This window comes from Cetorhinus maximus, chromosome 14 (assembly GCF_964194155.1).
Source record: "Cetorhinus maximus chromosome 14, sCetMax3.hap1.1, whole genome shotgun sequence".
NCBI classification, from domain to species: Eukaryota; Metazoa; Chordata; class Chondrichthyes; order Lamniformes; family Cetorhinidae; genus Cetorhinus; species Cetorhinus maximus.
The window spans coordinates 81,645,419-81,661,309 of NC_135892.1; the positions used below are offsets into that span (position 1 = coordinate 81,645,419).

Here is a 15,891-nt window from a genome sequence, read left to right on the forward strand (position 1 = left end):
CTGTCCATGATCTTTCTACATCTTGAGGTATTTCTACAGTCCATTTAATCATCCTCCATATAAACTGAGGTAAAATACTTATGAACATTTTCAGCTATTTCCTCATTCCCCTATACAAAGTACATTTTTGTGTCAAAATGGTCCCACCCACTTAAGCAGCTTTTAACTTGTGTACATGTACTTATCCACTTTATGTTGATTACAGTTATAATTTATAATTCCTCATAGCCAAACTAGCCCTATTTTTTTTTTTGCCTCCTTTCCATATATAGTATGTCCCTTAAATTTATGAATGCCTATTTTTTGTAAAAACCTCATTTGTTTCAATTGTCAACATCTCAACCATGCCCAAGTCCTGGAATGGGGCTTGAACTTGTAATCTTTGACTCAACTGATCCTAAATGTCACAGGAATTGAATGTGTGATTCCTGATGGTTGCTGAGTTTTGGAGACAACAGAAAGATCTAGTTTTTTAAAAATTCATTCATGGGCTGTGGGCTTTGTTGTCTAGGCCAGCATTTATTGCCCATCCCTAGTTGACCTTGACAAGATGGTGGTGAGCTGCCTCCTTGAACTGCTGCAGTCCATGTGGTATAGGTATACCCACAGTGCTGTTAGGAAAGGAGTTCCAGAATTTTGACCCAGCGACAGTGAAGGAACGGCGATATGTTTCCAATTCAGGATGGTGAGTGACTGGGAGGGGAACTTCCAGGTGGTGGTGTTCCCATCTATCTGCTGCCCTTCTCCTTCTAGATGGTAGTGGTCATGAGTTTGGAAGGTGCTGTCGAAGGAGTTTTGGTGAATTCCTGCAGTGCATCTTGTAGATGGTACACACTGCTGCTACTGTGCGTCGGTGGTGGAGTGAGTTGAGGATGTGGTACCAATCAAACGGGCTGCTTTGTCCGGGACGGTGTCAAGCTTCTTGAATGTTGTTGGAGCTGCACTCATCCATGCAAGTGGACAGTATTCCATCACACTCCTGACTAGTGCCTTGTAGATGGTGGGCAGGCTTTGGGGAGTTAAGAGGTGAGTTATTCGTTGCAGGATTCCTAGCCTCTGACCGGCTCTTGTAGCCACAGTATTTATATGGCTAGTCCAGTTCAGTTTCTGGTCAATGGTAACCCCCAGGATGTTGATAGTGGGGGTTCAGTGGTGGTAGTGCCACTGAGCATCATGGGGCGATTGTTAGATTATCTCTTGTTGGAGGTGGTCATTGCCTGGCACTTGTGTGGCGTGAATGTTACTTGCCACTTGTCAGTCCAAGCCTGGGTATCGTCCAGGTCTTACTGCAATTGGACATGGACTGCTTCAGTATCTGAGGAGCCGCGAATGTTGCTGAACATTGTGCAATCATCAGCGAACATCCCCACTTCTGACTTTATGATGGAAGCTGATGAAGCAGCTGAAGATGGTTGGGCCAAGGACACAACCCTGAGGAACTCCTGCAGTGACACACTGAAGCTGAGGTGACTGACCTCCAACAACCACAACCAACTTCCTTTGTGCTAGGTATGACCCCAACCAGTGGAGAGCCTTCCCCCTGATTCCCATTTACTCAGTTTTGCTCGGGCTTCTTGATGCCACGTTCTGTCAAATGCGGCCTTGATGACAAGGGCAGTCACTCTCACCTCACTTCGGGGTTCAGCTCTTTGTTCATGTTTGAACCAAGGCTGCAATGAGGTCAGGAGTGGTCCTGGCGGAACCCAAATAGAGCGTCAGTGAGCAGGTTATTGCTAAGCAAGTGCTGCTTGATAGCACTGAGAGTAGACTGATGGGGCGGTAATTGGCCGGGTTGAATTTGTGCTTTTTGTGTACAGGACATACCTGGGCAATTTTCCACATAGCTGGGTAGATGCCAGTATTGTAGCTATAATAGAACAGCTTAGCTAGGGGCGTGGCAAGTTCTGGAGCAGAAGCCTTCAGTGCTATTGCTGGATATTGTCATGGCCTTTACAGTATTCCAATGCCTTCAGCTGTTTCTTGATATCACATGGAGTGAATCGAATTGGCTGAACACTGGCATCTGTGATGCTGGGGACCTCTGGAGGAGGCTGAGATGGATCATCCACTTGGCACTTCTGGCTGAACTTTGTAGCAAATGCTTCAGCCTTACCTTTTGCACTGATGTGCTGGATTCCCCCATCATTGAGGATGGGGATATTTGTGGAGCATCCTCCAGTGAGTTGTTTAATTGTCCACCACCATTCACGACTGGATGTGGCAGGACTGCAGAGCTTAGATTTGATCCGTTGGTTGTGGGATAATTTAGCTTATGCATGTTTTACACACAAGCAGTCCTGTGTTATAGCGTCATCAGTTGACACCTCATTTTTTAGGTATGCCTGGTGCTGGTCCTGGCATGCCCTCCTGCACTCTTGGCTTGATTGATGGTAATGGTAGAGTGGGGGATATGCCGGGCCATGAAGTTAAAGATTGTGTTCGAGTACAATTCTGCTGCTGCTGATGGCCCACAGCGCCCCTTGAGTTGCTAGATCTGTTCAAAATCTATCCCATTTAGCACAGTGGCAGGGTATCCTCAATTTGAAGGCAGGACTTCGTCTCTACAATGACTGTGCAGTGGTCACTCTTACCAATATTGTCATGCATCTGTGATGCACCTGCGGCAGGCAGATTGGTATGTTTTTCCCTATTGTTGGTTTCCTCACCTAGTCTAGCAGCTATGTCCTTTAGGACTTGGCCAGCATGGACATTGAAGTCCACCACCCAGCCGCCCTCCAACTGGTGTTAAACATGGAGGAGCACTGATTCATCAGCTGAGGGAGCGCGGTACGAGGTATCTGCCGTGGTGGGAATCAAACATGGGTTCTCAGCGTATTACCCTGGGTCTCTGGATTACTAGTCCAGCGACAATACCACTACGCTGTCGCCTCCCCCAGCTATTAAGGTAATAAATGTACTTGATTAATGTAGGATATAGAGATGGACAGGAGATGTTTTTTAGGAAATCAAATGGTTTGAGTACATGATGAAGGAACCAGCTTGATTGCCCAAATGCCTCCCTTTATATATATATATATATATATATATATATATGTATATTATATATATATATTTTATATTAACTATGGCATTTCTTTTGACTGTCTTGGTGATTCTTCACCTGGTTTTCATCTATAGTACGTTCACTCAGAGCTTCAAGTAAAAATAGAATTTCCTGTGGGTGCGTAATTGGGAAGTGATGACCTTCCATGTGCTGATTTTACCAATGATAGTTTATACTAACATTTTTTGTGGAACTTCTTAGACTAAGTTGGAGTATGAAAAATCAAATTAATTGAAATGTATCAAAGAACCGTGCTCTGCTTCTATGATATATTGGGTGTTTCCAACATTGTTCTACCTTCCTGAAATTGCACTGCAATTAGACTTTGGAAGTAATCAACTCATATCACTTAACATGAATTTATTAATGGATTAATAAAATTGTTAAAACAAGCAGGGAATTGTAGACTGCTTGAGTTAATAGCTGCTTTGATGTATATCTATTAAACTCTGGATAATTAATTTCAAGTTTGAGATTCTCTTCACTTTAACCCTTTGCATTCCATAATTGATTAGGAACTACATCTACCCCTCTGCAACCTATAATCTTTAAAAAATAAGACCCTCCCAGGGATGGTAAACATGTATGCTTTGGCTTGAGATACAGATGAAGCTAAAATGATGTGGTTGCAATCTATGATTATCTCAGTCTTTTTCGTATAGTTTCTTATATAAAGCTTTAAAGTTGAAGTGAAGGTCTGGTAATGTGAAGGATTCTCAATAAGCTGTGAGGTTTCTTGTAGTTGAATTTCCAGGAGGCTGATTCTCAGGTGAACTCTTAAGTTGGAAGTCAGTGGCTGCCAGTGGAGTTCTCTGTCTGCAAGTAGCTTCTGATTTAAAGCAGACCACAAACATAGCTTCCTCATCATGTGACTTCCACAAGTTCAAAGTCTTTTTTCCAAATAAAGGGTGATGTGTTGATTACACTTCCCGTGTTACCATTTGACATCTTGAGAATTTGAGACAGCCAGTATCATTGTGTTTGAATGACCCATTCAATTTGAAATTGCGTGTCTGAATTTTCAGGAAAAGGCATTGATTCAACATCAATCTGGAAGGCTCCTTTGCTTCCCTCTTGAAACAACAGTGGTTTCAAACTGCAAAAGAAGTCAGGTGACCCTCGGGCAGATATCTTATGCAGCTTTTCGTTCGGTTTTTAAAAATATAAAGTATTGACTGAAAGCTCATAATATACTGGAACATGACAAATTCCAAAGGCTAAAAATAAAGAATACTTCTTTGAGTGAACAATTTCTGTGCCTTGATTTTGGACAGTAATGTTATGTAAACTTCTTCCACAAGAAAGCGATTTTCATTTCTTGTGCACCATATAGTCTTACTAATTTAATTTCAAACGCGGCTGCATGTATCTGCTTCATTTTTGCCAAATGCACAACACAGGGCTTTGGTTATGATAATTTCGATGCTATGGCTGGATCGGTAACCATATCATTCCAAATTTAAAATATAGCCATATTTACCTTAATAGTTTATTGGTACGTTTTGTTTCAAATAAAAAAAATCACAGGTCAGCGACAGGTCAAAGCAGCATTTGGTTGCACCTTGTGCCTTCAGCACTTGCTGTCTTCACCTTTATATCAGGTTGACAGGCCTTGAGTGATTCAATATTTTTTTTGAAAAGCTAGGTTATTAAAGAGAAGTACAAAGTTGTTTTTTTTATTCATTCAAGGGTTGTGGGAGTTGATGACAAGGTCAGCATTTATTGCCTATCCCTAATTTCCCTTGAGAAGATGGTGGTGAGTGGCCTTCTAGAACCACTGCAGTCCATGTGGTGTAGACACGCCCATAATGCGTTAGGGGGGGGGAGTTTTAGAATTTTGACCTTGTAACAGTGAGGAAATGGCGATATAGTTTAAGTCAGAAAGATAAGTAATTCAGAGGGAAGCTTGCAGGTGATGGTATTGCCAGACTTCTGCCTTGTTCTAATTGGTAGAGGTCGAAAGTTTGCAAGGTGCTGTCAAAGGAGTCTTGGCAAGTTGCTGCAGTGAAATGTGTAGATGGTGCACACTGCTGCCACTATGCACCAGTGGTGGAGGCAGCAAATGGATGGGGCGCCAATCAAGTGGGCTGCTTTGTCCTGGGTAGTGTCGGGCTTCTTGAGTGTTGTTGGAGCTGCACTCATCCAGGCAAGTGGACACTAGTCCATCACACTCCTGACTTGTGCCTGTAGATGATGGGCAGAATTTGGGGAATCTAGAAGTGTTACTCACTGCAGAATTACCAGCCTACTCTTGTGGCTGCAGTATTTAAATGGCTGCCCCAGTTCAGTTTCTGGTTAGCGGCAACCCTTCCAGGTTGTTGATAGTGGGATTCAGTGACGGTAATGCTACTGAATGTCTAGGGGAGATGTTTAGATTCTGTCTTGTTGGAGATGGTCATTGCCTGGCACTTGTGTGGCACGAAAGTTACTTGCCATTTATCATCCCAAGCCTGAATTTGTCCAGGTCTTGCTGCATGCAGGCACTGACTGTGTCAATATGTGAGATGTTGTGAATACAACTGAACACTGTGAAATCATCAATGAATATCCCCACCTCTAACCTTATGATGGAGGGAAGGTCATTGATGAAACAACTGAAAATGATTGGGCTTAGAACACTCACTTGAGGAACTGAGCGAATTCCTGGGACTGAGATGATTGGCTTCCAACAATCACAACCATCTTCCTTTGTGCTAGGTTTGACTCCAGCTAGTTGAGAGTTTTCCTCCTAATTCCCATTGACATCAGTTTTGCTAAGGATCTTTGGTGCTGCACTTGGACAAATGCAGCATTAATGTCGAGGACAGCCAATCTTGCCTCACCTCTGGGATTCAGCTGTTTTGCCCATGTTTTGGACTAAAGCTGTAATGAGGCATGGAGCCGAGTGGCTCAGCCAGAACCCAAACTGAGCATCTGTGAACAGATTATTGGTGAGTAAGTGCTATTTGATACCCCTGTTGATGACAAAATTCATTACTTTGCTGATGGTTGAAAGTAGATTGTTAGGTCGATAATTGGCCAGAATGGATTTATCCTGATTTTTGTGGACAGGATATATTTGGGCAATTTTCCATAATGTCAGGTAGATGCCAGTATTCTAGCTGTACTGGAGCAGTTTAGCTTGGGTTATGGCTAGTTCTGGAGCACAAGTCTTCAGTACTAAAGCTGGGATGCTATAAAGACCCATAGCCTTTGCAATACCCAGTGCATTCACGTGATATCAAGAAATACCTGAAATGAATCAAATTGTCTGAAGACTGTTGTCTGATCCTCGGGAGGAGGCTGAGATGGATCACCTACTCATCAATTCTGTCTTCTTAAAAAATCACACTTGCAGAAAATGTAGCAAAATTTTATCTATGCTGTTACTTTAATTCACTTGAATAGTTTAAGTTTCCGTTATTGACCAAAAAAACACCTCTTGGCTAGTCATGAATAGCAGAAAAGTCAATTCTGTTTTTGATTTCTTTCAAACATATAGGCATACATAGGATTGGAAAAGACCTTAGTCACCCATCTGCCTGTTTCAAAAATGAAATCACTTGTCCAATCTTCCATCACAATTTGTCTAGCTTAGTTTTGAATTTGTTGATGTTCCTTGCATTTTCCAGTTTGGAAAGCCCTAAATTGTGTGATTGTCCTTGAAGCAATACCAGTGGCTATTTATTGTATAAATGCTCTGTATATAAGGCAAGATCTGTTAATTGTAGTTTTTTACTCTTGGTAGGTGAATCAGATGCCAGAGATCAGTCGAAGATGGAAGTTAAGGTTTGGGATCCTGACAACCCATTGAATGATCGACAGATAGATCAGTTCCTGGTAGTTGCACGGTGAGTTCAGGAAAAGGGACTGGCATATTTATGTCGTTAACTCAAAGCACTTGAATAGATTATTTGAATAATATAAAGTATATAAATGGGGTGAAATGGTGACAAATATGTTTTAATAGGGATAAATGTAAAATATTGCGTGTAGGAAGAAAGATTAGTGAACCTACTTATTACATGTGTTATGATCCCCGTAGAGACTGATAAGTTTTGGGAAGAAATATGAACTCCCAAATATGAATAGCTAAAAGGATCACAGGATAAGATTTCAAGTTTTAAGACTTTACTATAACACAAGCAAAATAAAAGCAATATTGACTAAATGCTATTTCAGTAGGCAACTTATACCCTAAATGACAGAAAAGATCCCCTATTTAACAAAACGACTGAAAATCTTACATGGTTATACTTTACTCTGTTTGTTAAGTAGACACTCTATTTTCCCAGAAGAAGTCCAAAATGATTCCTGGCTCCTTTTCCTTTTCCAGCCAGATAACTTTTAATCCCCGAACTGACTTTCATGGTTTGGGTTACCCTAGAGATCCTCCCTCTAGCCAAAGCTAGATGGATCTTCCAGCTTCATTTAAACCCTCCCAACTTGGCCTGTTTAATTCGACTGCGAACTCCCACCACGTTTCGTGTGGTGAACGATAGAGACTTGCTGCTTTCTCCCTTCCACGCTCTCTCTCTCTCTCTCAAGCTCTGACAGTGTGTGTGTGTCTCTCTCTCTAGCTCTGTCTCTGGGATTCATGCACACTGTTCCTGCTGACGTTCAGTTATATTTTTAGGAAAACCTGTAACTCGATTCTACAATGCCCATCTCCATGCCAGTGAGGATCACATGGGCTTTATATCCAGGTAGAAATGCTAATTAGCTACCCTCTAGACCCCAAATTCTACCTTGGAATTAAATAGTTTAATGTATAACCGTTTACAAAACCTGACATTTCTAACACCACCCTGTGACTTGGGGCAATATTTTTAGCTCGGCAGGCAGGCCACTGAGCGTAAAATGACGCATGATGAACTCAGACGAGCATCCCGACGTCATCATGCACTTGCGCGATATTTTGGTTCGCGGGCGTGCGCCGGAGTCGGCAGCATGCCCACTGACAATTAAAAGGCTTATTAAGGCCATAAAAAAGTTAATTAAAAGAAATTTTTCGCTGCCTGTCCAACCTTTTGGTTGACGGGCAGGCGAAAAGGCCAAGCAGCCTTTGCAATTTTTTGGAAATCTCATCCACGGACGGGATGAGGTTTCCAAAAGCAAATAAAAATGAAATAAAGATTTGTTTTATAACGTTTATAAAATCTTTTTTTTTTTGAAACCTGTTCATCTCCCTGAGGCAGCTCTGTGACTCGAGGAGATTTGCAAGCGTGCATGTGCAAAGCTTGCGCTTGCACTCCCCCCGCCCGCACAGGCAGTGCTGAGCGCTGAAGCTCACGTTTCATGCTGGGCGGGCCTTTAATTGGCCCACCAGCGTGAAATCGTGGTCCGGCCCCGATCATGGGCGGCAGTCGGTTTCCCGGCTGAGCCCGTCTGACAAGGATGAAATTGCGCAGCTGCTCACGTCATTGTTTATAGGTGTGAATGTCTTGCACCTTCTTCCCAGTAAAACAGCCTAGGCCACCCCTTTAATCTTTGTTATCAGACAGAATTCAGAACAGGTCACATCTTATCCTAAATTAAAGAGACAGTCCTGAACCACACCAATCTTATAAACCTCATAGTTGTAACACATGAATGGTCTTAAAGTAGCAGAGGATGAAGCTGAATTGGATCTAAGGGAGTTAGTAGACTTGCTGCTCGTAGTAAAAGACACAAAAAGCATCCCAAGAGTAGTAGAAAATTAAGGGACAAAAGGGAAGGTGGAACTTAAAACAATCACGGTCACTGGAGAAAATGTATTAGGAAAACTAATGGGACTAAAGGCTGACAAGTCCCCTGGATCTGATAACCTACATCCTAGGATCTTGAAATAAATGGCTGCAGAAGTGGTGGATACATTGGTTGTAATCTTCCAAAATTCCCTAGGTCCTCGAAAGAACCCAACAGATTGGAAAACTGCAAATGTAACACCACTATTCAAGTAAGAAGGGGCACAGAAAATAGGAAACTAGGTCAGGTAGCCTAACATCTGTCATTGGGAAATGCTAGAATCCATTATTAAGGAAGAAGTAGCAGGACATTTAGAAAATCATAATACAATCAGACAGAGTCAACATGGTTTTGTGAAAGGGAAATCATGTTTGACAAATTTATTAGAGTTCTTTGAGGATGTAGCAAGCAGGGTGGATAAAGGGGTATCAGTAGATGTAGTATATTTAGATTTCCAAAAGGAATTCAATAAGGTGCCACATAAAAGGCTGCTGCACAAAATAAGAGCATATGGTGTTAGATCAGCATGGATAGAGGATTAGCTAACTAACAGGAAACAGAGAGTTGGGTTAATGGATCATTATCCTGTTGGCAAAGTGTTACTAGTGTTGTACCACAGGGATCAGTGCTGGAACTTCAACTACTTAGGATCCATATCAATGACTTGGATGAAGGGACTGACTATATTGTTGCCACATTTGCTGATGATGCTGATATATGTAGGGGGGCATGTTTTTTTAATTCTTTCACAGGATATGGGCGTCACTGGCAAGGCTAGCATTTGTTGCTCATCCTTAATTGCCCTTAAGTTGATGGTGAGCCGACATGCAGTCCATGTGGTGTAGGTACACACACAGTGCTGTTAGGAAGGCAGTTCCAGGATTTAACTCTGCAAAGGTGAAGGATCAGGCATATAGTTCTAAGTCAGGATGGTGTGTGGCTTGGAAGGGAATTTGCAGTTGGTGGTGTTCCTATGCATCTGCTGCCTTTGTCCTTCTAGGTAGTAGTGGGTTTGAATGGCACTGTCGAAGGAGCCTTGGCAAGTTCCTGCATTGCATCTTGTATGTGGTATGCACTGCTACCACTGCGCGGTGATGAAGGTAGTGAATGTTTAAAATGGTGGATGGGGTACCAATTAAGCAGGCTGCTTTGTCCTGGATGGTGTCGAGCAGTGTTGTTGGAGCTGCACTCATCCAGGCAAATGGAGAGCATCCCACCACACACTTGAATTGTGCCTTGTAGTTGGTGGACAGGCTTTGGGGATTGTGAGGAGGATACAAAGAGTCTGCAAAGTGATATAGATAGGTTAAGTTGAGTGGGCAAAAATTTGGCAGATGGAGTATAATGTGGAGAATGTGAGGTTGTCCACTATGGCAGGAAGAATAGTGTAGCACAATATTATTTAACTGGAGATAGACTGCAGTATGTTGCAGTACAGGAGGATCAGGGTGTCTCTGTACATGAGTCACAAAAAATTAGCATGCAGGTACAGGAAGTAATTAGGAAGGAAAATGGAATATTGGTCTTTATCGCAAGGGGGATGGAATATAATAGGCAAATTTTACTGCAACTGATCAGGGCATTGGTGAGACTACACCTATAGTATTGTGTGCAACTTTGGTTTCCTTATTTAAAGAGAGATTGGATGGAGTTCAGAGAAAGTTCACTTGGCTGATTCCTGGGTTGAAGGGATTGTCTTATGAGGAAAGGTTGAGTATGTTGGACCTGTACTCATTGGAGTTTAGAAGAATAAATCACAGAATTGTTATGGTGTAGAAGGAGGCCATTCGGCCCATCCTGCCTGCACCGGCTCTCTGAGCATTTTAACTTCATGCCAATCTCTTGCACATTGTTTTTTTAATGGCCTTATTAACCTGTGCTTCTACTTTTAGTAATTTGTATACTTGTACGCCCGGCTCCCTTATTCTGCTACCGTATTTAGATTCTTATTTTCCAAGATTATGTGACCTCCTTATTTTTCTTATCAAAATGCAACACTTCACACTTACCTGTGGAGAAATTCATTTGCCAATGTTATGCTCATTCTACTAATTTATTAATGTCACCTTGTAATTTGTTGCAGTTCACCTCAGTATTGATTATATCCCAATTTGGTGTTATCCACAAATATAGAAATTGTGTTTCTTTATCCTGAAGTCTAAATTGTTAATAAAAACAATGAACTATAGTAATCCAAGTACTATTCCTTGTGGGACTCTACCTTTCACCTTCTGCCATGCTGAGTAGCTACCTTTCACCCCTATTCTCTCTTTTTTGTCTTGCAGTCAGCTAGCTATCCATTCTGCTATTTGCCCCCTGACTGCACATGTTCTGACCTTATTAGGTTGATTCAAGGATCAGGTAATTCCATCCATTCCATATCTGTTTCTGAATATCTCTCAAGCAATTATTTTAGGCTGCCACATGGAGCAAGTTTTATATACACAGTTAGAAATTTGTCTATCCTAGTTTTTTGGATCAGACACGCACTGTACAAGCAATGTGTGCCTCAGCTGAGAGGCCCAAGGCTAACCTGAAATTGGACCTCTGTCCTCTTAAATGTTTCATGCATGAGCTGTTGTCACCTGTGGTACTTTCACAGGCAACTGCAGCATTATAAATGCCAAATGTTAGCTGTTTGCCTCAAAGGTAAGCTCAGGAAGGGGATTTGGGATGAACAACAATGGAGTGGGGGATGTGCAATCACAAAGTAGCTGTGGGGATGGGGAAGCTTAGGAAGTTTTTTTAACTAAAAATAATATACCATTTGTTGGCACCACAGTAGCCATTGAAGAATTCTAATGAGGGTAGTCCTGGCGTTTGCTGTACTCATCGTAAACTAATTTTACAAAGGGGCCCTTCAACAGGTGTTAGGCCTCTAATTGACGAATGGAATAAAGAAGTCTTGTTACAATTGTACAGGGTTTTGGTGAGACAAAATCTGGAGGACTGTGTGCAGTTTTAGTCTCCACATTTGAGTAGGTGCAGTGTGCAGTTCCTGGTGCCTTTTCCAATCAGAAGAGCAAGATCCTCCATGAAGGGTCCACAGCTTGAGCTCTAACTTGTTCTAGCTTTTTACTACCAGTAATAAACAAGATATGCAGCACATATGAAAATGATCTTGTACATCATTCATAGTAACTGCTAGAACAAGAAAGGCATAATTGTACTTGAATTTTGGACACTTCATAAATCATCATGTAGAATGTTTCTGTTGATACAGTGTGACTCTGGAGTAACTTGTGTGTTTTCATCAAGTAATATTGGCTTGATTTGAAAATGGTGTGGCAATGCTATTCAGGGGGCATATTACATTAATTTATAATGTATTAAAAATCTTATATCTGCACGCAGTTCCTGCCAAACTTTTCCCATTATAAATTTATATGGCCACATATAGACTCTGATACAAGTTCTAAATATGAACACAGGAAGTTGCAATGGGAATATAAAAATAAGGGCAGAATGCACAACTGTAAAATGGGAACTTAAACTACCTCTGTATTCCTTGGTTCAATATTTCCTGCTCTCTATACCTACTTCATCTGAAGTCTACACATAGTTTTGATTCACTGTATGCAACGCTTCGGAATATTGACTACTATATTAGAATTTTTCTGTGCATGCACATTTGACCCTTCACATGTGCGGTCAGTTTTTCCTATTCTATAAATTATCACTCGAGGAAAAGTGTAGTCATGGTGTGACAAACTTAAATATGCAGTATCCATTGTAAATAGGAATTAATAATGGAATTAAAGTCAGAATGTGTGACTTTAAAATGGTGACTACACACCATTGTCAACTATCTGTTGACCTTTAACCCTTCATCTGAAGTCTAGGTTTGGTCTTGACTTACTGTAGAGATTACCACAGGAGATTGACTTGTGTGTATGGTCAATTTTTGTGTAATGTTTTACCTTTCACATGGAAGGTTCTGTTTTCACTTCTATGTAAAAAAAAACAAACAAAATTAATTCAAGCCAAATCAAATTATAGATTATTTAGTTGGTCATACATGCATCATTCATTGGACAGAGCACCCATTTTCACAGATCGCTCAGGTATGATAAGGGTCCTTTTATTCCCTTGATATTGTCATCCTATATGTTTTTTCATGCAGCCAAAATGCCCCAGACAGCCTGGGCTCCCACATCCCATCCCCATTTTTCCAACCAGGCTCAGACATTCTCCCAGACTATGGCCACTCTACTGACTCCCTTGAATCTCACTTCCTCCTGCTGTAACTTTTCTCCTAGCCTGCTTGTTAACTCCATTTTATCCCAAACAATCACATGGTATAATCTCTCCAGTAGCCTTCCCCCAATCTCAAATTCAATTCATTATATGCTACTTCCCATTTACCTGCAGAATCTATATCAGAAAAAGGCAAGAGACAGATATTGAGCACATCATGACAGGAACATGCGTGAGCACTGCGCAGAAACATTCAAAAGTGGGGAGGAGTGTGTTTGAGAAAATGTCGAATAAAGTACAGTAATAGCCTAGAATAAGTGAAAAATGCAAAATAGAAAAAAAATCAAGTGGGAAAGAAGCAGAGACCCACTTACAAGAAGAGATTTTTTTTATCTGTGAGCAATCTTGCAGGAAAAGCCTATAGAATTGTTGGGCAAAATAAGAAAAAAGTTACATTACTTTTAACTCTGGAAGTGTTTTTTTTTATGGTGAGACTCATGATTAACTTTACTAATGCAATACTATCTAAATTCTTGAATCTTATGAGGAGAGATTGAACAATTTAGGCCTATACTCGCTAGAGTTTAGAAGGATGAGAGGAGATCTAATTGAGGTATATAAGAGGCTAAAGGGGATAGACAAAGTAGGAGCAGATGTTTACCCTTCTGGGGCATTTTAGAACGAGAGGCCATAGTTTTAGGCTAAGGGGTGGTAGATTTAAATCAGAGATGAGGAGGAATTACTTTTCTCAAAGAGTCGTGAATCTGTGGTATTCACTACCTCAGAGTGCAGTGGATGTTGGGACGCTGAATAAATTTAAGGAGGAGATAGACAGATTTTTAATTGGTAATGGGTTGAAAGGTTATGGGGAGAAGGCGGGAAATCGGAGTTGAGGTTGAAATGAGATCAGCCATGATCGTAATGAATGGCGGGGCAGGCTCGAGGGGCTGAATTGCCTACTCCTGCTCCTAGTTCTTATGTATGTTCTAATAAAATGAAAATGTGAATGTTTGATGGAGCTAATGCTCTGTAGTTATATAAAATAATTCAATTAGGCAGTTTCACAAAGTTGCAGCATCCACTTCAGAGATTGTGCTGAATCCTGGGAAGTGTAAGATTTATATATGCCACAGCACACTTTTTAAAAACATTTCCATGGTAATCAGATACCAATTTAAAAAATAAGTGAACAAATCACAATACTACCAGTGTATTTTCTTGGGATAGCTAAACTTGAGCTACCTCAAAAGAATTCTTACTGCCTTAATATCTCTCATCTTTTAAATGATCTAATGATCAAAATATGATCAATGATCAAATGATTAAATGATAAATGATCAAAATAAAAAAATGTTCAAGGTAGAAAACCTTTTGAATCCATTGCCACCTTCTGTTGACAAAGGTTAACCTGAAATTTAGCTTGGCATAAAAATAGCACTTAGCTGCAAGGAACCTGCAGCCCCAAAGAAGTTAAAAATAAGTATGAAATTTAAATAAAGACAAGCCTGTAAATATGAACCTTGCAGGGCAGTAGTCCCACATCATGTAGGAAGGATTAAAAGCTAAACAGTCTTACTTAATAGATTTAAAGTCTTTACTAGGTTTGAAAGGCATAAGACAAGAAGTAAATGATAAACATACAGGAAATTGAGTAAAACATTGAACATATGTTAAAAGGTTCTTTATACTTGTTTTTTTTGCGTGACAAGTCACTGGGAGTGCAAGCTGGTAATGTCACAGTGAGGGAAATAGGACATCTGGGACCTGAGTGAACAGGACAACTGTATCCTTAAACAATCAGATTGTAAGATTGAGCAATTAACAACTCAAGGACTTAGAAGGAAGTGTAAATTAAAGTGAGTGAATTCAATGTCAAATCAGGTACAGAAACAGAAATAAGAGATGGAAAGAATGATTGGATTAAGAGAGAAAAAGACAGAAAGGAGAACTAAAACAAAAATGTTTTAATTTAAATTTTGACATTTGAAAAATCTTGAAGGTTTGGGACGCCACGTGTGTCATAGTAATAGTTCATTTCCAGTGCCAGAGAGGTGGTTCAGTAGAAATTAACACTTATCATACTTGAAGTTATGAGACATAACTTTCTGCAGTGAGGTTACTTTGTACATACAATGCATTTCAATGGTGAGACAGACAAAAAGATGCCGTTTTGGCAAAGCTAACAGTGGAAGGATGCAACTTGTACTGTAACATTTCTTTATAAGTGTTTGACCATGTTTCTGCCCCTTGCCTGAATAACTGTACCATTTGCACATAAATAGCACCAAATGCCTTTAACCTTACCGTTATTTTGATGGCAAATTCTGGCCTGATATCAATTGAGGGTACCTGTACATAGTTTCTGGAAAAATGGATGTAACATGAAATTCAATCCCCAAAACAAAGGCAAAATCCAAGAATACCATGCAATAAGGAATTACTTTGACTTGTTACCTATCTAAACCAATGGCCTTATTAATAATATATGATGTGTTACATGGCATAGCACTCCTTTTATAAATTAAGTGAACCTGATTCACCACAAGCAATTTGAAACTGGTAAGGATTTATGAAAACAATCTATCCTGAATGACCAGTCAGCAAGTATACTAATGGAATAAAGGAAAACGTAAGGCAACTGAATGAATCAGACAAGTTTGTTATGCAACTTATATTTTACAGTACCTGAAACTTATATTATTGCAAATAAAGTTTTAAACAAAATGAAAACAAATATGGCATAATTCACAATTATGAGTAAATTTACATGTTGAATTAATTTTGTACCTTTAAATACCTTTAGTTAAGTTTACACTTAGTCTTTGCCTGTCTCAAAAGCATAGATATTAACTAGACTTTTTTGCAGAACGTAGTTACAAAACTCACCTATGCAACTTGTATGTGTAGTTTGCATGAATTGTTGC

General features: G+C 40.3%; 1 protein-coding gene across 1 annotated transcript in view; it reads left to right on the forward strand.

The window, feature by feature from the left end:
- Positions 1–15,891, forward strand: part of mta3 (metastasis associated 1 family, member 3) — a 262,123-nt gene that overhangs the window by 129,618 nt on the left and 116,614 nt on the right. Inside the window, exon 7 of the mRNA XM_078557154.1 lies at positions 6,792–6,894. Coding sequence (XP_078413280.1) covers positions 6,792–6,894 — 103 coding nt within the window. The remainder of the gene's footprint in view (positions 1–6,791; positions 6,895–15,891) is intronic.